The sequence below is a fragment of the Eubalaena glacialis genome, chromosome 6, assembly GCF_028564815.1.
Source record: "Eubalaena glacialis isolate mEubGla1 chromosome 6, mEubGla1.1.hap2.+ XY, whole genome shotgun sequence".
NCBI classification, from domain to species: Eukaryota; Metazoa; Chordata; class Mammalia; order Artiodactyla; family Balaenidae; genus Eubalaena; species Eubalaena glacialis.
The window spans coordinates 135,624,003-135,650,558 of NC_083721.1; the positions used below are offsets into that span (position 1 = coordinate 135,624,003).

A 26,556-nucleotide genomic window follows, 5' to 3' on the forward strand; every position below is an offset into this window, starting at 1 on the left:
GTTGAAAAAGTAGATCCACATACTTGAATTGTTCCAAACACATTTATAAGTTTTCAAAAACTGAATTGAGCATCAGTTTTTAAACTTAAACAAATTAATTTAAATGAAATTAAAAATTTAGTTTCTCAGATACATTTCAAGTGCTCAGTAGTCACACGTGGCCAGTGGCTACTGTCCTGGCCAGGAGGTTACTGAGACACCGACCCGCCAATCACACTCAGTGCAGGAAAGGCCTTGAGGCATTAGATACGGAGAACAGATGCTGAGCAGCCAAAACCACCGTTTACTACTGTAGCTAAGGGAAGGTAGTGTTTTTATATCTTCTATGCTTTTGTCTGGTGCAGGAAAAAGTTAACTCCAGTGCATTTCCTGTATTTCAAAAAAAACAAACAAACAAAACAAACTCATCATGACAGGAACTGCTAAGCATCTCTAGTTTACCAAGGGTCCTGTGGTAAACCATTCCTGAAGATCATGTGAGGGAAAATTGCTGTTTGTTCAGGGCAGTTAGGGTTTCCAAGTAGGAAAAACGCTTGGCTCTAATACAAGGAAATAGAAGGGTGTAAACTCAGTCTCTTGAGGTCACACAGTTGATTTGTGTGCAGAGTCCACCCCGCTTGGTGGAAATTAATGATGATCTTGTCATGGGAAATGGAGACAATACTTTTTATAGAATTCAAGCTGTGATCATCAATTATTCTCTCCCAACCCATCTTCTGCAAATTGTTTATGATGAGGCTTTTGGCTTGAGGGGAGATGGCCCCCAAATGGATTACTTGCTGCATTTCATTCCGTTTAGTCCATCACAACTCCTGTTATCTGTCTCCAAGATGCTAAACAAACTTTCTGCTACTCACGGACTAAGCCATGAATGCAGCTGGAGGGACGGCCCACTCATCAGGTGTGGATGTTCAGTGCCTACAAGGGCAGGCTCCCTTCTCCGAGTGCTGACAGCACACAAGCCTCCATTCACAGCCAGCTCTCACAGGTGACCTCAGGCCAGACCCACCCAGACCTGTGGACCCTGGCAGTCTCTCTGACCACTTTGCTTGAAGTTAGATTTAAATTCCAAATCCATTTGAAACCTCTTTGCAAGAAGTCTCCTGCCAACCCATCAAGACAGCTGGACCAAATCCCAAAGGAGTAAATAATTTGACAGGCAAGCGCATAATATGTTGTGACCCTCACGTAAATAGTTAATGATTTTATTTGTTCTTTTTAACCTCTCTTTTGCTGACAAAGTTTGAAAAGCCATCCCGAAGAAAAGAGAGGCAGAAGCCACCGGTCACAGAAGCTTTGCCATTTGCTCCAAGTGGAGCATGAGTGCTGAGGGACTTAAAATAGTTCCTTCCTATTCAGTGTTGCTGCCTCATGATTCTTTAAAGTATTAAATCAAAAGGACTTTGTATTTCTATCTAGGTGAAGCAACACGACACTAGACCAACTGGAATTGAGAGAACACCAGATTAACTTTAGAGCCAAGGCAGAGAACACCCTGGTCCCAGGCAATTCCCCCAGTCCTTCCTGAGTGCCCTTGGGGATGCACTTGCCCACAGACCCATGTTGTCCTTGCCCTCAGGAGGTCTTTCCGTCAGCTGACAACTCCCTTAACCTAAAACTCCCACCCATTTCTACAAGAAAATGCCAGGTTTTCATCAATCACACAATCTTGAGAAAATAAACTGGTACTTACGTGGAAAATGATGGAAAATATTTTTAGAATTTCTAAGACCCCATTTCCACTGTAGAAAGTCGAGGACAGTGCACAAGATGAGTCTGAAGCAACTTCAGCTGAAGGACCTAGAAGCAGGAAGCAAAAGAGGATCACAGGTGGGATTTCTCCTCATTTGGGACCTCTAGTCCCAGCCCCAAACCTCAGGGGATCAGATTCTGAGCAGCTGGCATTGTTGAAAATATTGGGTTGGCCAAAAAGTTCGTTTGGTTTTTTCTGTAACAACTTATGGAAAAAACCCAAAAATCCTTTTTGGCCAACCCAATACCTAGATGTCAGAAGAGACTGCCCTGGAACAGGAATTTGTAATTTTGTAAACAGCCCACACAGCACTGGCTCAGACCCAGCCTGGGGCTCTATTAATGCCAATTGGTAAAAGTTGCTGTTTGCTGTTACCATCAATTTTATACCATGTGAATTTGGTTTTTTTTTTTTAATTATGAAAAACGGATTTATACAAGCACAGTTCAATTCATTCATCAAGTACTTATTGCATGCCTGTTATGTTCTAGGTATAATACTAAATTCTGGGGGATCTAAGATGGACAAGACAGACATGATCCCGGCACACACAAAACTTACTTCTTATGGGGAGATGGTCAAGTAAATACAATTATTTCATTAGTGGAGTCCACGATATCAGGGGATCACTGGAGGTTCCCAGACCTTAAGAACAAGAGGTGTGGGAGAAATGTTCTGGGTGGAACAGTATATGGGAAGGTTTTGGGGAAAAGGCTGGCAAGCTCTAGAAACTGAGAAGTTCACTATTTTTGGAATGATACAGAGATAGTAGGAGAGATGATGCCAGAGAGAAAAGGGGCTGGAGTATGAAGGGCTGCAGGGCCAAAGACGAGCCACTGGACTTGGTCCTGAGAGAAGTGAGGAGTCACAGAAGGGCATTGAACATGGTATCAAAAAGGTCATACCTGGTTTTAGAATTGTTGTTCCATGAAAAATGGATTGGACTCGGACCATGTTAGAAGTCAGACACCAGGTAGGATCCTGTTGCCCTGAACCAAGGCAACTTGTTGGAGGGCTTCACAATGGGGATACAGACTGGAGACAGACTCTAGAGATATTTAAGGTGTAGAAGAAACAAAACGCAGTTAATTGAAAGCGACTTGGTGAGAAAGAGGCTGAAATCAAGGATGATGCTTATGGCTTGGTGTGGCAACTGGCTAGGATTGAAGGTTCACTCTTTTATTTAATGGATTTTATAAGTTTTATTTTTCACTTTAAACGTTTGATGTAGCTGGGATATATGTGCATGTAAGTAAATGAGGTAGGGCCACTCTGTGGATCCTTTCTTATGGGAGGAGGTATCTATACGAAGGCTAGCCAGTTGTTTGATTAATCCATTTCTCCTCTCTCACCCCCCCACACACATGTCTAGTGGAAAGGTCATCTTTACCACACGCTGTCTATCATGTACTTGGACTGATAGTTTGTTTGCTTCTGTTGACCTTTTGTTTACAGTGCCTATGCCACACAGTTTTAATTTTCTGTAGCTTTTTAATATATTTTAAAATCTGGTTGAGCAATTCGTTATCCAATTTCTTTCTTGTAGTTCTATAGTATTCTCACAAGTGAGCCATAAAATCATTTTGTTGGGATTTTGACTGAGATTGCATTGAGTTTACTTTAGGGACAACTGACACCTCTGCAATATCGAATCATCCTCCCCAGGAATAAGACATGTCTACCTGTTCCATAATTCCTCTATGTCTCTCTGTAGAGGGCTAGTCTTCATAGAAATTTTGCACATTTCATGTTAAAGTTATTCCTAAATATTTTGTTCCTTTAGTTGTTGATAATATTTTTTCTATTGTCTTTCCCACACAGTTTGAATGTACAAAATCTTCTTTTTTACCTTTTTTAAAAATTGAAGTATAGTTGATTTACAATGTGTGTTAGTTTCTGCTGTACAGCAGTGACTCAGTTATACATATATATATTCTATTTTCATATTTTTTTCCATTACAGTTTATTATAAGATATTGAATATAGTTCCCTGTGCTTTACAGTAGGTCCTTGTTGATTATCTATTTTATAGATAGTAGTGTGTATAAGTTAATCCCAAATTTCTAATTTATTCCTCCCTTGCCCCTTTCCCCCTCAGTAACCATAAGTTTGTTTTCTATGTCTGTGAGTCTATTTCTGTTTTGCAAATAAGTTCATTTGTATCATATTTTAGATTCCACATGTAAGTGATATTTTTATTTGTAAATAATTCATTTGTATCATATTTATTTATTTTAAGATTTTTTTTTGATGTGAACACTTTTAAAGTCTTTATTGAATTTCTTACAATACTGCTTCTGTTTTATGTTTATGGTTGTTTTTTTTTTGGCTGCGAGGCATGTGGGATCTTAGCTCCCTGACCAGGGATTGAACCCACACCCCCTGCATTGGAAGGCAAAGTCGTAACCACTGGACCACTAGGGAAGTCCCTATCATATTTTAGATTCCATATATGTGATATCATATGATATTTGTCTTTCTCTGACTTACTTCACTTCGTGTGATAATCTCTAGGTCCACCCATGTTGCTGCAAATGGCATTATTTCATTCTTTTCTATGGCTGAGTAGTATTCCATTGTAGGTATAGATATGTACCACATCTTCTTTATCCATTCATCTGTAGATGGACATTTAGGTTGCTTCTATGTCTTGGCTATTGTAAATAGTGCTGCTATGAACATTGGGGTGCATGTATCATTTCGAATTAGAGTTTTCTCCAGATATATGCCTAGGAGTGGGACTGCCATATTGTATGGTAGCTCCATTTTTTAGATTTTTAAGGAATCTCCATACAATTCTCCACAGTGGCTGCACCAATTTACATTCCCACCAACAGTGCAAGAGGGTTCCCTTTTCTCCACACCCTCTCCAGCATGTATTGTTTATAGACTTTTTGATGATGGCCATTCTGACCAGTGTGAGGTGGTACCTCATTGTAGTTTTGATTTGCAATTCTCTAATAATTATCGATGTGGAGCATCTTTTCAAGTGTCTGTTGGCCATCTGTATGTCTTCTTTGGAGAAATGTCTATTTAGGTCTTCTGTCCATTTCTTGATTGGGTCGTTTGTTTCTTTGATATTGAGTTGTATGAGCTGTTTTTATATTTTGGAAATTAATCTCTTGTCAGTTGCATCATTTGCAAATATTTTCTCCCAGTCCGTAGGTTGTCTTTTCATTTTGTTTATGGTTTCCTTTGCTGTTCAAAAGCTTATAACTTTGATTAAGTTCCATTTGTTTATTTTTGCTTTTATTTCTATTGCCTTAGGAGACTGACCTAAGAAAACATTGGTACAATTTATGTCAGAGAATGTTTTGCCTATGAGTTTTATGGTGACATGTCATATATTTAAGTCTTTCTAGGAGTTTTATGGTGACATGTCGTAAGCCATTTTGAGTTTATTTTTTTGTATGATTTGAGGGAGTGTTCTAACTTCATCGATTTACATAAGGCTGTCCAGCTTTCCCAATACCACTTGCTGAAGAGACTATCTTTTCTCTATTGTTCAGTCTTGTCTCCTTTGTCTAAGATTGATTGACAGTAGGTGTGTGGGTTTATTTCTGGGGCTCTCTAGTCTGTTCCATTGATCCATATGTCTGTTTTTATGCCAATACCACATTGTTTTGATTACCGTAGCTTTGTAATTGTCTGAAGTCTGAGAGTGTTTTGCCTTCAGCTTTGTTCGTTTTCCTCAAGATTGCTTTGGCAATTCTGGGTCTTTCATGGTTCCATATAAATTTTAGGATTATTTGTTCTAGTTCTGTGAAAAATGTCCTGGGTAATTTGACAGGGATTGCATTAAATCTGTAGATTGCTTTGAGTAGTATGGCCATTTTAACAATATTAATTCTTCCAGACCAAGAGCATGGGATATCTTTCCATGCTTTCCATAAAAAAGCTGCTTTTTAAAAGTTTTGGTTTTACTGATTTTTAATTTCCTTTTAATATGTATTGATTTGTTAATTTAGTTTTTATTTTTAATCAAAGGTGTACATGTCTGAGTTCAACAGTCAAATCACTGTTCAAAGCTAGTCATGAAAACATCAGTGGTTCCTCCTTCCCACCCTTCCAACATGCTAACTTCCCATTCCTGTAGGCAAACACTATAAACTTTTAAGCTAATTGATAAACATGGCTATCTACTTCTAAATAATGCAAGTATGCTACTACTCATCTCCCAGTTTTTATTTTGAAAAATTTCAAACCTTCAGAAAAGTTGCAGGAAGAGTAAAATGAACACCCAAATATCCTTATCTAGATCCACATTCCTTTCTCTTTCTCTCCCTCTCTCTCTCCCTCTCTCTGTGCTATTTGACAGTTAGTTGCAGACATCATGTCATTTATCCATAATACAATGACCACACTTGGGGAATTTGATCTGGATAAAATACTGTTATTCATATATAGTCTGGTATATTGCTAATCCTTGATTTTTTTCTAGTTTAGCCATTATTCAGTTGTCTTTCATCTTCTCCCCCACCAAACTTACACTCCCACACACATCCTTCCTGCATTTCTATTCTCCCAATATAATCATGGTGGCATTATAATTATATAAGTACCAGTCAGAATCTTACAGGTCATATGTACAATGTTATTTTGCTGTCCAACTCTTCTAAACTTTTCCTCAGGTACATCAACCTCCTTCCTCTTACAATGTTCAAACACGTAGGTTGTCTATCGGTTTCATCTTCTTGAAGAATTTGTTCCCTGAGCCTCTGGTCTGCTCTGGCCTGTTCCAGTCTGGTCATGCTCTAAGTCAGCTGCAAGCTGTTGCCTTACTTTAGGATCTCTTTTCACCACCATTTGGAGAATCCCACCTTGCTTTATTGGTTACCCAACTTTGGTGGAAAACATCCTTCAGGAGCTTCTTACAAAACATTCATGGGAGGTAAATCTGAGACCCTGTGTATTTGGAAATGTCTTAATTCCCCCCCCCCCCACCTTCATTTAATTGGTAGTGTGGCTGGATCTAGAATCTTAGGCTGGGAAATCATTTTCCTTTAGGCTTTTGAAGGCATCATCTCCTTGTCTTCTAACATTCAGTATTATTGAGAAATCCAGGCTATTCTGATTCTTGTTCCTTTCTGAGAAATGTTCTCCCCTTCTCCTGCCACACCCTGGAAGCTTATAGGAACTTCTTGTTTCCATATTGTAAAATTTCACAATGACATGAATGTGTCAGGGTTTATTTTCATCCATTGGGCTGGGCACTGGGAAAGTTTGACTTTTTGATTTTGTTCTCTGCTCATTTTAGTCAGCTCGGGCTGCTATAACAAAATACCATATACTGAGTGGCTTGAACATACTTTATTTCTCACAGTTATGTAAGCTGGAAGTCCAAGATCAAGGCACGGACAGATTCAGCATCTGTTGAGGGTTGTTTCTGGTTTCCAAATGCTGCATTCTCACTATGTTCTCACTTGGCAGAAAAAGTTTGAAAGAGCTCTCTGGGGTCCCTTTTATAAGAGCACTAATCGCATTCATGAGGGCTCCACCCTAATTCCATCATCTTGAAGATTAGGATTTCAACATAAGAATTTGGCGGGGGTGGGGGGGGTGGGGGGCGGGGAAACGACATAAATTCAGTCCATAACATCTACTTTAAAAAACTAGTATCTCTTTCTGGATCTGAGTTTTTTGGATAATGGGCCCCCTGGGCTGGGCCTCTTGCTTAACTTTTATTTCTGTTTTTCTATCTCCATCTTTTTACTCTGCTTCTTAAGGAAATTTCCTCAACTTTATCTCTCAATGTCAACTTTGTCTTTCATGATTTTTCATTTCTGCTATTTTAATTTTTTAAAATGTACAAGACCTGGTTTTAATTCTCTGAATAAAAGTATTTTTTAAAGTGGCATCCTGCTGTTTTGTGGATGCAATGTTTATCTCTGAGGGTATTAACGAACAATAGTTTTGTTTTCCAATGTTTTCTTCTTCCTTCTTTGTTTTCCCCAAGTCGCCTTTTTTTCCCTGTTTTGGCCTCTTCCATGCTTCTACACTCCTGCCTGGAGGTGTGCATTTGTCAGTATTCAATGTAATAAGGTCTGACTGCAAAGGTTTTCTACCATGCCAAGCTGTTCTAGGACAGTCCTGGTCACATGAAGAGTGTGGTATCATACAGCTCTGTAGCAAATGATAAAGTTTTCTGCTCTAAACTCAAGAGGTGCATAAATACCCTGAACTCATCTTGCTTGTTTTAGAGCTAACAAGATTGTCTCTGGCCAGCTCTTGCATTTAAAGCCAGAGGATATGCTCCATTTCCTGTCTTGGAATGCTGGGACACCAAACAGATGCATACAAGGGGCTGTTTGGAGTCCTGTACAATATCAGTGTGTAAGGGTGGGGTTTGAGCTTAAGTATCTAAATTTATGCACAACCAAATATTTGTAGAATTACTTCCATATGACCTTTTTTTCTGAAGATAAATGACTCATTTCTTCAATGACTCAAGCCACACAGCTTCATAAGCCTTTCCCTGAAATAAAGAGATTGAGGACATGGGGTTCCTCTTCTCCTGTTAACAGACATTGCCACACTTGACAGGGGCCAGGGAATGAGGCAAATATTCCCTCACAGATATTGAATTTTATTATATGTCATTGGAGAGTAACTGAAAATTGTCAAAAATTTATACACAGTAATCACATAACATTGTTATGAAAGCCATACACCTTTTCAGTGTTGAAAAATATAGGCATATGGGACTTCCCTGGTGGTCCAGTGATAAAGAATCCGCCTTCCAATGCAGGGGACACAGGTTCGATCCCTGGTCAGGGAACTAAGATCCCACATGCCATGGGGCAAATAAGCCCAGGTGCCACAACTACTGAGCTCTCACGCCTCAACTAGAGAGGCTGCGTGACGCAAACTACAGAGCCCTCGCGCCCTGGAACACACACACCACAACTAGAGAGAGAAAACCCGTGTGCCACAACTAGAAAGAAGCCCATGCGTCACAATGAAAGATTCCCTGTGCCGCAACTGACCCGACGCAGCCAAAAATAAATAAATAAGTAATAAAAGAAATCTTTAAAAATATATAGGCATAAACATTAATTATTTGTATGTATAACTGAGACTTTCCATTAACAGTTCTGGGGCCTTTATCTGCTCTTACAAAGTCATTTCCCTAAGCTGGGCTAAAATGATGGAAATGTATACATTTTCTTTTGTAAGCCATATGGAAAAACAAACTTTTTAAACTGGCCATCCTACGTCCTGTATTCGTGGGGCCCTGGAGCCCACAGTAACCCAGCCTCATCTTTTACTCCCTGAATTTGGAAGTTATGGATGGTCCAGATGTGAAATTCTTTGCTCTAAATGCTAGATGATATATTAAACAACGTATGCAGTAAACACTAGCAATAGGAAAGTGCTGATGAGCAGGATAGAGTCCTGGATGTTCCCACTACGGTGGAGGATAGAAAGAGTCTGTTTCATGATAAGTCCAGTTATTTGTGAGACAACAGTATCAAAATTCTTAGAAGTCATCTAGCACTGGGGTTAGAGAGGGACTGAGTTCTCTTATATAAAATATGTGCCTTTATACATTTTTGCATAGACTGCTTATCTTTTTTGTTTTCTTTTTAAAATTTTATTTATTTTAATATTTATCTTTATTTATTTATTTGGTTGCACCAGGTCTTAGTTGCGGCTCGCCAGCTGCTTAGTTTTGGCATGCGAACTCTTAGTTGCAGCATGCATGTGGGATATAGTTCCCTGACCAGGGATCGAACCCGGCCCCCCTGCATTGGGAGCTCAGAGTCTTAACCACTGGGCCACCAGGGAAGTCCCGGCTTATATTATCTTTTATGAGATTCTTAACAGTGAAATATTACCTGACCAGACCAACCTAGGCATTTTAGAGAAGAAATCTATGCCCAAGATCAAAATCCCAAGCAGGGCAGATTCTACCTGTTAAGACAGTGTTTTCTCCCCCTTCACCACCTCACCGTCTAGGAGGCTGGCACTGTCTAGGACGTGTTAGGTGTTTATGTCCATTATCTCTGATCTACAGAATGAGTCCCATTTGAAGATGAGAGGTCACACGGTGAGGGCCAGAACCGCAGCCTGGATGGCCCCAACTCCAGGGCCTATGCTGGTTCCAGAACAAATTGCTGCCTCTCTCTTGCTCTCAATTAAACAGACTGGGTGACACAAGACCACAGGGAGACACAGAATTCAACCCAAAGTCCACACAACCACTTGGGGTTGATGTGAATGAGGATGGACTATTTAGGATGAACACCTAGGTCCTTGGGCATCCAGTAGTGATTCTGATATAATCTGGATACTCAAAATTTAACACATTAAAAAATCAACAAAACGGGAAACACACACTTGGTCCCAGGAGCCAACCAGTTACCTACTTCTAACCCAGTGCCCATTCCAAATTTCGGTGTGTGCTGTAGGCCAGCCTTGGAGGTTTGCCTTCCCAACTTCCGGACAGGCTATCAGTTCTTTCCGAAGGTACTGAAGCTGAATTTATACCAAGTGCAACCAATGCTCAGGTGGCTCTGGTTCTGATCAGCCCTTATCCTGCTAATCTATGAGCAAACTCTCCTCTCCCTTCTGCTACTGGTCCTCCAGCCAGCACCAGTGTATCAGTCAGCTCAGGCTGCCATAACAAAATACCAGACTGGGTGGCTTAAACAACAGACATTTATTTCTCACAGTTCTGGAGGCTGAGGAGTCTGAGATCAAGGTTCTGGCAAGGTAAGTTTCATCTGAGGCCTCTCTTGTTGGCTTATAAGCAGCTGCCATCTCACTGTATGCTCTTATGACTTTTTTCTGTGCACACAAGGAGAGAGAGAGCAAGCTCTCTGGTGTCTCTTCTTATAAGGGCACTAACCCCATCATGAGGGCTGCACCCTCATGACCTCATCTAACCCTAATCACCTGCCAAAGGCCCTACTTCCAAAGACAGTGGGGGTTAGGGATTCAACATATGAGTTTGTGGGGGCAGGGCACAAACGTTCAGTCCATAATGACAGCTTCGCTGAAGTCTTGTCCTCTTCCCTCTCTTCATGAAAGCAGCATGAGTTCACCTGATGGTGAAACTATCCCATACTGCAACAGCAGTTCAGTCATTTAAAAATACAACTGACTTAATTAACTCATTAGACAGAAAGCACATTCATCCAACTCCGCGTAACCCCTATTTTCGATCTCAAGAGGACTGAACACCCCTGGGTCAAATCTAATCTGCAGGTACTTTTTGTATGGCCCATTTGGTTTTAAAAACTTTGAATGGGTTGCCCATATTTTAAAAGCCAACTTCACATGGAAATCCAGACTTGATCCTATCTTCCTGAGCATGGGAACATTTAGCACACTGCGACTGCTCTTCCCCCAGAAGGTCTCAGTGGAGCCAAGCAGAGGCTGCTCTCCAATTGGCACAGCTGCCATCCCTCTGCACCCACCCACCGGACCTTTGCAGGCCAAGTTTTTAGCCCTGGTCTCTTCACAGGGGAATGGAAACTGGAGGCTGGTTGCTGTTGTCCAGGCATCCCTGCTTGTTAGAAATCAGCTTTCCAAGGAATTCTGTATTCTCTAGCTTTTTCTAATCCACCAACTCCAAACTCTGAATTCTACATTTCATTTTATAGTGAGACTCATTTGACTGTGTAAACAGTCTGTGTTTTAGTTTTAGGATGGAACTCTTCATTCAACTCAGTTGTTAAGCGTCCTCAATTTGGAAGTAAATTTAAGTCATTCTCTGGGCCTTGCCTCTTGGACCTTATCTGATGGTAAACAGGCAGCAGCTTAAGGGAAAAGATGTTTTAGTGTGTAGGAAACAGATGGTCTTGCTGACCAAAGATTATGGCATCTCTGATTTTGGAGCCAAGATAATGACTTTTTAGTTAGCGATTACATAGCAACATGACTATTTTAAAAACTAACAAAAAGTTACAAATCACTTTATGTTGACCTAAAGTGTCCTTGGAATTTGTTTTACCCTATTCCTGATCCCAAGTATGAAGACAATGAGAAAAATTGCTATTGATACAACAACTCATCATTATTATCACTCTTCTTAGGTCTCACAGTTCCCAACACCCTCTCACAGACGTATTTAATCCTCACAACAGCCCTGAGAAGGATGGGTTAAGAATGATCATTATTTTATAGAAAAGGGAACAAATGCAAGGGAGCCTTTGCATTTCTTGCTTACAGCCCCTCTGGCCACTAAAAGGGAAGCGCTTATACCATATAGGGGGCCGTGCATTCCAAGCCGGTAGTTAAATTCCTAGTCAACAGTTTGCCAGAAACAGACTGAGTTTATCTGCAATACTTTTTGCAAATTGCTCTTCCCCAAATCCTAGTAAAGTTTAGGCATTTAGAGACATTTCATCACATAATGGACAATATGCATTAGGAAAGGGATCACAGAATTTCTGGACTGAAAAGGGTTCTGGAGCTGATTATCTAGTGACAATCCTTGGGCTTACATATGACTTCCAAGAGTGGTCTCTTGCCCGTTTCCCGTGTTCGTCCCCTGCATTGCTCCTTAGATGGGCTGTGTGTTACTAGTGTCTTTCAGTTTTGCCACCTCTCACCACCCTCCCCCACCAACAAACACACCAAATTGATCACAGCCCACTGCTATTTTATAACACAGCTCTCATTCCTGAACCACATCTGGGCCTGCATGCCGATGCCTCAGCTTGGCACTCAGGACACTGCCCAACTGGTCCCTCCCTGGGCCTCAGGTTCGGTTCTCTCTCTGGACCCCTATATGCCACCCACACCATACCGCCCCACCCCTCCAGATATCCTATACTTACTTTCCTTTTACCCTGCTCATGCTGTCTCACTTTTCTCTCTCAGGGCAAATTTCCCCACGCATAAATCTCAGATAAAGCCTCCACTCCAAAAGAGGACAGAGGACCAAGCTGAACTGCATCAGGACTGTGTGATCAGCAACTTCCAACTGTAGGAAAACCAACAAGTCAAATGGCCGCAGGGACTTTGACAGACAAGTGGTGGGGAAAAGAAAGGGATGGAGGGGCAGCCAGATTGAAAGAGACTCAAAGACACATTTAAAAAAGACAAAAAGCAAGACCAAACTCTGGTGTCTAGCGATGTACATGTGGGTGATGAACTACGAAGTCACACAAGGAAGTGTCAGACAAGTGGTCACTTTTGAAGGGAGGGGCTATGATTCTGATGGGGGCACATTTTGGGGCTTCTGGAGAGGCTGGCAAAGTTCTTGACCTGCCTGGGAGGTCAAGGGTGATTTGCCTTATAGTCATTCTTTGGAAGTGAATATTAAACTAATATTCATTAAACTAATTTGTTCACTGAGATTTTCTATACCTGTTTTAGTTTACAATAAAAAATGTTTACAAATGAAAAACAGGGGCTTCCCTGGTGGTCCAGTGGTTAAGACTCTGTGCTTCCACTGCACGGGGCATGGGTTTGATCCCTGGTCGGGGAAGTTCCACATGCTGTGAGGTGTGGCCAAAAGAAAAAAAAAAAAGTAATAACTCAAATATTAAAAAAAAAAAAAAAGAAAAACAAAGAAACTCAGTCTTCCTAGCCACATACACCTATTTGAGATTATCGCTATCTCAAGATAGTGGCTCAGAAAACAGACTATGGTGTCAAGTAAAAGTAGTTTTAATTTCTTACTCTGTTACTTACTAGTTGTGTGACTTTCAGTAAGTTGCTTTGCCTCTCTGAACCTCATGTTCTTCACCTGGAAGATGGGAATTATATCAGCAACAAGCCCATAGGTTTGCTGAGGATTAACTGAAGTTATGCACATATGACACTTTATAAAATGCTTGGCATAATGTTCAATAAAGATGAGCTGGTGGTGGTGTAATGAAATGGGAGATTGGGATTGACATATGTACACCAATATGTATAAAATGGATAATAAGAACCTGCTGCATAAAAAAATAAATAAAATTCAAAAATAAAAAAGATGGGCTTCCCTGGTGGCGCAGTGGTTGGGAGTCCGCCTGCCAATGCAGGGGACACGGGTTCGAGACCTGGTCTGGGAGGATCCCACATGCCGCGGAGCAACTGGGCCCGTGAGCCACAATTACTGAGCCTGCGTGTCTGGAGCCTGTGCTCCGCAACAAGAGAGGCCGCGATAGTGAGAGGCCCGCGCACCGCGATGAAGAGTGGCCCCCGCTTACCACAACTAGAGAAAGCCCTCGCACAGAAACGAAGACACAACACAGCCATAAATAAATAAATTAATTTAAAAAAAAAAGAACATTAAACATTCCTCTTAAAAAAATAAAAATAAAAATAAAAAAGATGAACTGTTATTGGTATTCAAACATCAGTGACTTGCAGATTTATTTAAATGGGCCTTTATTGGAAATATTCACAATATTTACGTTCTTTTAGTATTTAAAGAAAATATATTGTTGTAGTGATTTATGGTCTTCTAAAACACCTACTCCTAAATTAGCTGTTAGAATCTCTTTTAGTGAACATATTTTTATGACTAAGTATTTCCTCTTAGAAACTAAAAACCTAGTTATATGTTAAAATACTTACATGGGTGCATTACTCCATAATCTTTAAGTTGAGAGATGATAAATCTGATGGAAAATTTTGAATTAACAATTTATGATATGAGTAAGTGTCCATTCCAGCTCTTCTTACACATCAACTGTGGAATAAACTTGGTTCTTGCTTTCAAAGGCAACTTGGAGGGTTGGATATTTCCTTGTTCTTTAAGAAGTGTTTGTATATATTTTACATGTTTATATTTTCTTGTAGTCTGTGATCACACTAGAAGACCTCAGTGCTGAAATCTGTGTTATGTGAAATCTCCTCTCACTATTCTTTCCTCTTAAAAATATTGGAATTAATGTGTCACATGCATTAAACTATTTATTAACAGCCTGACCCATTCCTGAATATTGTGTGGAAAATAAATGAGATGCTATCTGTGTCTGGAAATTTAGATGTGGCTGAAATACTAATGAAGGGACTTAGGAATGAACATATATGTCAATGTAGCTGTATGAGATACTGGAAATGTGAGGCAAAGTCTGTTTACTGCTACTACTACTAAACCTGTCTTAGAAATAAAGATATACAAGGTCTTCAAAGGCAAAAATGAAACGAGAACAAATATATCTCATTAACAAAGCAGTCAATTCCCTTTATTTTTAAAATTTTATGTACACATAAGAATGATCTGTATAATGTACATTCAATATAGAAAGCTTTATATATTTGATAATGTATAGAACATTTCACAATTACACTAATCTCTTACATAACATCTTGACATCCATTTTAAAATTTTTTTGCACAACTCCTTTTTCATTCAATTTGGTAAAGCCAGTTATACATACCAATGTATGCTGTGAGCTCTCAGAAGGTTAATGATTGAGGAGAGGATACCAGCAAACAGGTGCAAGGACAAAACCTAATAGTGTTCGACGGTAGGAGAACAGCCACACAGACTCGATGCAGGAGAGGGAAATGCCCTTCTTAGGGGTGACTTAGATTTCCCAATTTCTGTAGACTGCAGTTCAACCCCACGGTCACACTAGTTCAAAAAAAATTATAAAAACTAGGAAGAAAGTTTTGTCTTTTTGATTCACAGTCTTGTAAACAGATATAAAGGAACAAAATGTGCTTACATACATCAAGAAAAAATATTCTTGTGTACCCGCTTAGGTTGATCCACAGAGTGCTTTCTTATAACGTGATACAATTAGAATCACTGACTTTTTTCCTAAATAAAAATATATTTATAGAAAAAGGAATAACACTGTCATGAAACCAGGAGAAAGGCAGTTAAGAGTTTTCTTCAACGTATCAGCTGGAGGAATGTGGACGGGGCACTGGCCTTTCAGCGTTTATTGTCTCTCAATAAAGTTTCAAGTTTGATAGCCAAGGTCGCCTGCCTCGCGGTCTACGGGAGGCGGCAGGTTAGACATGACTGAAGACGATGTCCCTGCAGTAAGGTAGCCAGCAACTCCAGGTCCTGCAAGAGAGAAAGGAAAATACACACCTTCTAAAGAGCAGAGTCATGTGAGAACACTGACCTTTATAAAAATGTCAGAACCAGGTCAAGCACCCCATCACAAGGAACTGATACAATCTATTAGGATTACCTAAGCGTACAACGAAACCTTAATAAACAGCTACACAGCACCATTTTCATGGTTTGCCTTTATTATATGACAAAGTTAAAAATCATTTCAAAATTTATGCTGGACAGTAACACTGGAAACATGGAAAAATTTCCCCTTCTCACATCTGGGAAGTTCAATCTTTCAAAAAATCTTGGACGCTGAAGGATATAGCTAATGTCAAATGAGAAAAAATGGGAACAGAGGAAAGAAACTCTGTACTTGGGTCAGTCCATTCGAAAGTCATACGTGATGAATTCCCAACAAAAAACACTTCTATCCACATTCGAGTTAACCTATTTTCATTTGGTGCAAAGAAATGCTACTTTAACAAGTAACACCAAATGAACAAGGGTTGCTACACCAAGGTCTCTGAGAAAGAAAACGCAAACTCTGGACATCGCTCATAGGTCAAAATAAGAGTGCTATGGAAAAGGTATCAATATTTTAGTTTTATATGTCTTGATTCTAACAATCTCTAGTGCACAAAAATGCCATTATCTATGCCAGCATTTATGAAGATGTGGCCTATGAGCATATATAATGGCTTTAGCCCTCTAGTTTATCATGAACTGCAGAGACATTTAATTACACCTCAGAATCACTGCACAACTGTACAGAGTACTTGCAAGAGACACCGTACTGTAGCATAATACTGCATATTGAACAATACTTTTAGCTGAAATCATAGGAAACAAGGCAAACAGCTAAGGAACATTGTAAGGGTTAGGACTAGAAAGGCAGTGGAAGCGGCATGCATTTAGCAAAATGGTTCTCTACCTGCTTCAGAGAGCTACACAGAAGTTAGCAAGCTGCCTGGCAGAGCGGATCTAAAGCCCACTCCTGAGGTGAAGGGGACTGCTGCCAGTTAGAAGGGAAGGAGAGACACCTGAGGGGAAAAAAGAAACATAAGCAGCAAGGGAAGTCATAAGGAAGTGCAAACAGCAGAGCAGTTTGATGAAGGCTAAGGTATAACAGGGACTGAAGCAGGACAAAAGGGGGACAATTCAGATTCATCTTGTTTTTAACCTCATGAGCATGTGTACTGAGGACGTGAAGAAAGCAGACACTGTGTATGCAGCACGTGGTTACACGGCGGCCAGAGACAACTCAGCTCACGTGAGGTGCCGCTTGCCACCTGGAGTGCCCGGGAACTTAGAAAACCTAGAAAAAGGATTTTCCCTTTTTTAAGGCAAGGTGGGCCTGCATCTATCAACCCCTGCTTTCCACCAATCAGGACACCAGGCCTTCCACAGGCTGCTCAGGAAAGAGCCCATACCCCCCTGACAGCAGTTCAGAGCAACAGTGCCACACGGTTACATCACTTCCCACCAACCTGCCACTCTGAACTTCAGGCAGCAGCAAGATTGCTAGGGAACGTGCCAAGGATGCAACCCTTAAGAATAAACCCCTAAACACTCCAGATTGGTACAGTTCCTGAGCACTTCTGATGTGGGCTCAACTTAGTTCACATCAAATGAATAGATTATGAGACCAAATCATGAATGCTACATATAGAGAAAGGACTAAGGATGTGGTTCTCAGACTACATGCTGAGGCACCCCGGGACAAATTCACACGGGACACCACGGGCTATTTTTAATTTGAGAGACAAATGACATCTGTTGGATACCATACAAACAACTACTCGCTAGTTGTTTGGATATAACTACTTAATAAACTTAATTATTAAGCATTTCTTTTGGCCTAGGGGTAGATAAAGAAAAAAAAAATCACTAAGATAGTAAGGCACTGTGAACTGAGAAAGTTTGGGAACCTCTGGGCTAAAATCTAAATTGTGAATGATGGGCCTAGAAGGATTATCCAGAAGAGACCAAATTCTAGCCCCACCATTTGCCTCTTTAGGAAAGACAAGTCAATTCCTGGTATTTCTCTAAATGAAGTCTGAGATGCTCTCTCCCTCACACCCCTGGCCTCTTCCAGACATGTCTGGCTTCTAGGGGCTGGAAGCTACAGTCTGCTGGGATACGACACTGTGTTCTCCAGAGAAACATGGCAGGAAAGAGTAGGGGCTGCCAGAAATGGGGCACATGGCACACTGTGTAAGGCAACTGGACTTAAGAGGGATGTGAAAACCAAGAATCCCACAGAACGGAATTGGCTGCCATGATGGAGTAGTGGAAGGAGCATGGCCTTTGGTGAAAATGAACATGGGATTCTCAGTGGGGGGAAAAAAAAGGAAGCCCTGTCTTAGCAGCAATGTCCTACAATAAACTGACACTGACCTTAGGGAATCTTTCCTAACATGGCTCCCATTGTGTAGTCTTGGACACGTGTAAAAAGAAAAACGAAAGGTAATAAAAACCAACTCTGCAAAGAACTAAGGGACCAGTTTGATGAAAGGCCCAAGAAATGCACCCTTGCTCCCTTTGATGACTTTAGGAAAACAAGTTAACTATTCCACATGCCTCTAATTAAATAGAAGTAAATAAGTATATAGTACAAAGTTCTTCATCTCCAATTCTAGCTCCTAAAAGCATCTTTGCCTTGGCCCACTTCTCTTTCTTTCCCTGTTGCTCCTTCTTTCTCTACTGATTTTCTAGGTGAGGAAATCTGAGGATTTTCACTGCTGAAATTATTTTTATAGGGCTTTGAGCTTGTCAGCACCAAGCTCTTCTAAAACAAAATAAATGGCTAAGTAACCCAAGGCCCTGCACAATGAGCAGTTACAGCTTAACTGCACCATGGGTGAAGTCCCACTGAGGCACTTTTAGATGAACATTTATCATAAAACAAAACAATATGCCAGGCTAGAGGGTCAGTCTCATCTCAATTTATCAACACTGAGTAATCCTGCCTAGGACATTTTAATTTTTACCCCAAATCCTGAACATGTGACTGAGTGACATTTGCTCAGCAGCCAGGAAGCAGAAAATTATAAATGTGATTAGTCATTCCCATCTTATTTTGAAATAGTAATTAACTTTCCTTTATCTCTCCCCATCTCCTAAACAAAATCCACTTATCGGAAGAAAAGGCTGGTGACAACTTATGTTCTCACAGCACCTTATTTCATTTGCAAATTGATTAGACAGGGGCTGGTACAAACTGAATCTTCTCAAGACTGAAGGCAGGGTGGGGTAAATTTAAAATTCCAATTCAACACAACACTGTATACATTCCATGGAGTTCCACATAACAGGATTTTATCATTATTAGAAGTACTAGCCCCTTTTATCAAACAATGACACACAATTCAACGGAAAAGCTCAAACACAAAAAAGAAAACATTTGGCAACCCAAGCGATAAATATACATCAGTTCAACCGGTAGTACTTTCACAACAAAAGAACATCCCAGACTGATGATGTGCTAAGAACTGGACAATTAGGGGGCCAACACAGCTCAGAGCTAGTCCAGATTGTCCCACGTCAACTGATGTGCCCTTGGGCTTCAACAATGACCTTCAGAATGGCCACAGTAAAACTCCAGGCCCTTTCCAGGCTGGGATTTATACCACCTACCCCTCGATGGCTTTATATGGAACTTGCTGCCCCTTGAGCTAGACCAAGGATGTGAAGAAATTTATAAACCCCAGCCTTTTTATTTCCCTAACCTTCTGCAGCCCATCAAAGCTGCTTCTCATAACTCATTCAGAAGCCACCCCAGGGATCCAAGTAAAAGGAAAGGCACAGACAGAAACCTTTTGGCTCCCTGAACTTTTCCTACAGTTATTAGGGAATCTGGGTGGGGGTGAGGACCAAGTGATTTCTAAAGGAACTCTAGGTCTCTGAAGATAAATCCTTCTCTTCTGTATTCTAACGACAGACCTTTTGACCCACAGCTGTTAGTACGTCAAGGATCACCTGCAGTCTTTTATTCCATCCAGTCAAGTCAGTGAATGCAATGAATGTGAAGTATACTCAAGAACAAAAAGAATTAGAAGAGGCCTTCCTGTCCCTGCTTGTAATCTACATCTTCCTATTCTTCAAGGTCAAATTTTAAATAAGTTTACCCTCAGCTAGAAAAAAATACGGCAGATTTTCCAATCGTACTATTCTTACATACAAAGTAATGAATATAATACCATGAAAAGGTGGTATTGTGTAAACTTTTTGGGAAAAGAGTCTAAAGAGGTAAAGTTTTTAGTGTGTCTATAAGAACATACTCCTACTTAGAAGCTACAGCTTTACCCCGAATTTGAAAGAGATATGGAAGAGACTAAGACCATATTCTAGGTATTTCTCTCCATAGAAATCATAGGGCAGGGGATGGGAAAGGTAGAAGGGAAACCCACGGCACTCTACTCTTAATGTACACACATGCACCACATGTTCATAAATTCTAGAAGTCTGATTATAAATTTTAGTGGATTAATATTAAAGAGGTCACAGTGGAGGAAAAAACAGTAATGTCACAACCACGTCTAAAATTAAAACCATGCAAAACTTTCGCCAAAGTCCCCACTTCTGAATATTCAAGATTTGGTCTTCAGGATTTATAAATTTCTATACTAGCGATCAGGATTATTAAAACAGTTACACTGGTGTGAGAAACCCTGGGTAATTAATTTTTTCTCTCAATTTACCTACATCATCTCTGGTTAGAGGAGGACGCAGGGCTGACATTTTTTAAATCACTATAATTTCAGGCAGACTGCAAGAACCACTTAATATTCCTAAGGTTAATTTCAAACTAAAAACTTTTATACCAAAGACTATATTTCATTTTCAGCATTTAGCAATAGAATTCTGTGACTTTCTTTTTAAACAGAAGCCAATATGAAACAAGTATTCCAAAATTACTATGCTAAAATAAGTCTGTAAAATGGACAAATGTCCCAAGCTTCTGCAGTGTATTATCTTCTGATCCCTAGGCAGTAAAACATCCTTTCCTTTATGGTACCCACATATTTCCTCCCACGAGAAGATAAACCCTAAATATTTAGTAAAACTTCAGATTAATCACTGGTAACTTCGAAGAAAAAATATTTCACATGTGAGTATGCATATTTGGAACTTCAACCTAGTATTCTGACAGAATGGAATGATGCTATCATATTTCTGAGTAGATATTTCTCCACTCTTTTTTTACATGTTCAAGATAAACATTTTAATACAGCCATACTCCAAATACAACATATGACACCATGGATTTACCGGATCAAAACTAAGCAGTGTCCGCGTTGCAGTCAGCACACATTCAACACCACAGCAGTTCGCATGCTGTCTGGGCTAGAACCAGAGGTCCACTGCATGCCCACAGCATCTCCAAGACAGGTAGCTAGGAACCTAGGAAAACCCTCTAAATGCCATTTTTAGTCTAGACAGGGCAAAAGAAAGGTCCAAGTGGCTTCTGCCATGTGTCTTAGGGAAGAGAACTGGGTGTGGTTTACCTGTGAGGTATCCTGCTGTTTGTGACTCAGAAATAAACAAGTCATGTTTCTGATCTTTGAAGGCACTCCAGACTGAAGAACGAGACAGGATTTCATTCACCTAGGGAAGTAGAACAAACTCTTTGAACTTAAACAAACTAAGTGCTAGATGTTGGTAGATGAAATTAAAGAGAAAAAGCAAACTTCCAAGACAAAAGAGGCCAGCTGAGGAAACAACCAAAGATGAACCAAGACCTCACATTCATCAGACACTCTATACTAGGCACATCTCATTAAGCCAAATGCGAAGAAGTCCCTAAATCAGTCTTCCCTCTAAACTTGGACTCTACTATTTGAACTTACTGACTTGTATGTAATTTGGGCATGAAGATGTTCTTGTGATAGTAACAACTGGCTGACAGTGTGGTGTGGGTTCATGAAGTATTCCTCAGGAAGAGGTTTGGGGAGGAGCTACTGCAAAACTCAAGCTACAACTTTTTTTGTTTTTAACATCTATTTATTTATTTGGCTGCATCGGGTCTTAGTTGCGACACGTGGGATCTTCATTGCGGCATTCAGGCTCTTAGTTGTGGCATTCGGGTTCTCTGACCAGGGATCAAATCCAGGCCCCCTGCATTGGGAGTGCAGAGTCTTAACTGCTGGACCTCCAGGGAAGTCCCTCAAGCTACAATTTAAAGCACTTTTTCAAACTATGGATGTGGCCTGTTAGAAGTTTAAGAAATCTATTAAGACAGTTGTGAGCAACATGCTTGAGAAAATAAAATAGATTAATATAGAAAGCATCAGAGTATCACATGTAAAATGGGCAAAATTGTCCTGTGATATATATACACACACGAGTATAAATAACATGTGTGTAAATGTGTATTGGACTAAGATGGAAGACATGTTTCTTTCTGTGACATAGATAAAATAAAAGTTTAGGAAATTCCAATGTAGAGGATATCTTTCGCATATCAAAGTTCAGATCAAATATTTATTGAGCGCCTCATATGTGGGTTGCACAGTGGACACAAAGATGAGAAAGACTTTCTCTGTCCCTAAAGTGCCTACAGTTTAGTAGGGGAGACAGACAATGCCAGATAACTTAGTGGTAAGCATTAAAGTAGAGATATACACGGGGACTGTGTGAGTCCAAAAGACTCTTTGTCCCAACCTTGGAGAGACGCAATGGTGGAAGTGATTAGTTGTGAAGGTGCTAAAGTTCCTATTTTGGAAACTATCATAATTCTTTCCTCCCCTTGGGAGTGGAAGGTGGGTGTCAAGGTTGCTCTGCTAATTCTCATCAACAGGAATCCGGAGGGGAGGGCAATTGCCGGCACGCGGTACACAGGAGTGCCTTTGCTTGGCATTCAGAACACCCACAGGTAACTTTATTCAACATATAGTTAATGACTGCAGCAGCACATGCTGTCTCTCTTCATTATCACCTTAAATAGTTCAAATGATAATACTGCTAGGAGGGACAACAGCATACAAAATGTTTCTTTAGTTGGAACATACAAACACAATGGATTCACTAAAGGAGAGGTTTAAGTCAATTTAAACCTACAGAAGAACATTAGTAGGTAGAAATAGTCCAAACATCTATGAACGGATGAATGGGTAAACAAATCGTGGCATATACACACAATGGAACATTATTCAGCCTTAAAAAGGAATGAAGTGTTGAAACACACTAAAACGCATATTAACCTTGAAAACATGCTAAGTGACAGAAGCCAGACACAAAAGGTCACATATTGTATGATTCCATTTATGTGAAATGTCCAGAATTGGTGAATTCCTAGAAAACAGAGTGGTGACTGCCAGAAGCTGAGGGGAAGAAGAAATGGGAAATAACTGCTTAATTGGTACAGAGTTTTGGGGACTAGATAAAGTGGTGGTTATACAACATTGTTAATGCACTAAATACCAGTAAATTGTTCAATTTAAAATGGTTAATTTTATGTTATGTAAATTTCACCTCAACTTAAAAAAAGAGAGCATTACTAGATAGGGCTATATAATAATACTGAATGAGGAACTCCTCAGATGCAACATTAAGAATAAAACCAATGAGGAAAATTAAATTACTGAACTGGTTTGAACTCAGCATATGCAAGCGGCTGAAACACATTAATAGAATCTAAGTTACAACAAAAAGGAAGCCAACACTTTGTAAGTGCTAATAACGGAAGGAGATGAAACTAAAATGATGTTCTGTATCTTTTAAAATGGTATTATGGGATGGTTAATGAATGCAGTTATCACTATTCCACAGTAACTCCTAGAACTGAAAGTTAATCTTAACCGGCAACTAAATGCTCAGTATTCTTCTATGCTGAAGAATGTGCAACATGCTACCACTATCCAGAGAAAGAATCCTCCCGGTGACTATTTGAGTATATAGTTTGTGTTTTATGAGGCAGCTATGCTAGTCCATCCCTGGTCTTGGGATCTGCTCCAGTTACGGTCAAGAACCACATCTGTAGGGGGAACCTGAGCTGAGGTGCATAGATCACCAATGGCCAAGACACCTGGCTTTGAAAATGCCTTGTAATCGGCAGATCAAAGTTACCTCTGTGCAGACTCACCTGTTCTCCATGCTGCAGGCTTCGAGTCATTGCCTTGAGAGCTTTAACAATCTGAGCCTTTGTGGCTGCTGGGCTGTCCAGATTTTCAAGGCCAATGCCTTCAAGTAATTTTAAGAGGTATGGGACCAAATCTGCTTTCAGGGCCTAGAAGAGAATATTAAGTATACATATGTGTGTACGTGTGTGTATGTATGTATGTGTCTGTGTGCCTATATATATATATATATATATATATATATATATATAGACACACACACAAATATATATGCTTTAAAAAATGTAAGCCATCCACTGAAGAAATAATTTCACTCCCAGAACCATATCTGGAAGAGGACACTCTGCTTTATTTTATTTTAATGCCAGATGCAGAATTTTGGGGGCGAGGGTATCTAATAATAATGACATTTTTACTTAATGAGATTTTATTCTGTTCCATCAACTATTCTAAATGCTATATGCTGATTATTTTACTTAATCCTCCCAACACCTAATGATGTAGGCACGACTATAATATTGCCGATGGAAAAATCAATGCATGGAGGGTAAAACATGTTGACAGCCACAGAGCTAGACAGTAATGGAATCTGTGTCTGGACCTATAAAGTACAGAACCTGAGCTTCAGCGAGTATACTGGTCTGCTTCCTCTAAGGACATACACTGATGGGCAACAATACTGGCAGTATATTAGGTTTTTTTCACATTTTCTTAAAACATCAACCTTTGCATTCACCATACATTTTCTATTAGCCTAATAAAAGCTAAGTAATACTCTGCTACCACACAATTTTCACTGCCCACTCTAAAATTCAAAGGAAAGAGGTGGAAGTAACCAAGTAAGTCTACCTCTTTTTTACAGATATTATTCTTGGAACAACCCTGTGAGAAGTCATAACTTTATTTTACAGATGAGGAATCTGAGTACTGTAAGGTTAAATATCATGCCTGAGGTCACACAGCCATCAAGTGGTAGAACTAACTCATGTTCTTTCCAATACAACAACCCTCCTAGCCAATTATAAGTTTGAACCTCAGAGCATCCAATTATCTCCTTGAAATGTACTCAGTACTTCTAACTTGCCTGAACAAGGAACAGGGATGGAAGTGGGGGTGGATGGAGAGAGAAGATGTGAGAGGAAAAGGGGCTGGGAAATAAGAGGGCCAGATAATAAGGATGCAGGGCCTTGTATTCAGGCTAAGGATGTCAAATGTCACTTTGTCATCTGGCAGGTAATGGGAAACCATTGAAGGATTTTTAAGTGAAGAATGAGTTACACTTTTAAGAGTTGTATTATAGAAAGATCAATTTCTCAATGGCTTTTAAATTTATTATGTTTTTTGGTTCCCTTGATGTCTGCTACATTGGTACCCACATAGTCTTCTTTTCATTAGATGGGTAGTCTCTTTGAAAAGGACTATAAAAACCTTGGCATGTTTTTTGAACATGACTTAAGAAACAAAGGAATGAATAAACAGAATGATCTTTCCAAAAAGGATAAAATAAATTTTACAAAGCAAGTTAAGGATAAATGCTTAGTAAATAACCAAAATTTAAAATTCAGACATCACAAAAGTACTTTGACATTGGAAGGATTTTTGGTAGCTGGCCCACCTTTTCTGTGTGTATATATACATGTGCCTGTGTGTGTGTGTGCGTGTGTATAAAATATAAAATTGTGCATGCACAAATTCACAAGTTACCTCTCTGCCAAGTCAGGGAAACCAAAATCAGTGCTAAATAAGTGAAAATCTATTTGTTTGGTATGTTGCCTTCCCTAAAATAAATATCTAGAAAGTCACTTACTTGTGCTACTAATTCACTCTGCTCCTTCTGAAACATTCGGTTAATTGCTTCACAGGCTAGACCAACAGTATCTGGTCTCTTCTTCATTCCATTTATCAGTGGGCCAATGGTCTCCAAAGATGCCATGGCTCGAACACACAGCTAAGTGCCCAAAAAGAGAAGGTTACTTGTAGACTAGCAATATTTTATGTAACACGGTAAATACCACAATAATATATGAAAAACCTACATTCAGTTCAAGTTTTTTTTTTTTTTTCTTTTGGGCCGCGCCACGCCAAAAATCCCTTAGTTCCCCAACCAGGGATTGATCCCATGTTCCCTGCAGTGGAAGCGCCAAGTCTTAACCACTGGACCACCAGGGAAGTCCCATCAGCTCAAGTTTAATAATGAACTAAGTCAAATTCAGTCTCCTATTAATCAGATCATTTAAACCAGTTTAAGAATTGTTACAATACCATGAGGCTCGTATGGATTAAGGCACAGGGTAGGAAGGGGATTTATACTTCAATGTACATTAGTCAGGAAGAGGGAGCACAGATAAATTCTAGAGCTATAAGCTATTAAATGGATTCATCAATACCTCGTTTTCAGACAGGGCATGAATAACTCGAATGGCACTCTTAGGAATGGCATTGTTCCTATGATTCATCGCCTGGATAACTTTGGGAAGATGGCCCAATGGTGGGACCTGATCAGCCAGCTGAGGCTGTGCATTGAAGAGACATACTGTTGCCATTGTCAAAGTTTCCAGAGTTTCTCCCTGGAGGGTATAAAACAAACAAACAAGCAAACTGTAAAATACTGATGAAGTCCTAAACATCCTTGGTAATTATTTGGTGTTACTAAGGGTCCACAAGTTCTAAGTGCTGATACTTGAAAAGTGATCCCTAAATCCTAAAAGAACAACAAACTTCCCCATCTTGACAAAGGCATGAATTTAAAGGACTTTAAGAAT

General features: G+C 39.9%; 1 protein-coding gene across 4 annotated transcripts in view; it reads right to left on the bottom strand.

Annotated features, from left to right (window-relative positions):
* Positions 1 to 14,886: 14,886 nt before the first annotated feature.
* Positions 14,887 to 26,556, bottom strand: part of DNAJC13 (DnaJ heat shock protein family (Hsp40) member C13) — a 128,690-nt gene continuing 117,020 nt past the window's right edge. For all 4 annotated transcript variants that reach the window (XM_061194673.1, XM_061194670.1, XM_061194671.1 and 1 more), the window contains 5 exons: positions 26,182 to 26,361; positions 25,602 to 25,742; positions 23,800 to 23,943; positions 21,224 to 21,323; positions 14,887 to 15,719 (listed from right to left, as the gene is read on the bottom strand). In XM_061194673.1, the coding sequence (XP_061050656.1) occupies positions 15,613 to 15,719; positions 21,224 to 21,323; positions 23,800 to 23,943; positions 25,602 to 25,742; positions 26,182 to 26,361 (672 nt within the window). In that variant the 3' untranslated portion in view covers positions 14,887 to 15,612. The remainder of the gene's footprint in view (positions 15,720 to 21,223; positions 21,324 to 23,799; positions 23,944 to 25,601; positions 25,743 to 26,181; positions 26,362 to 26,556) is intronic.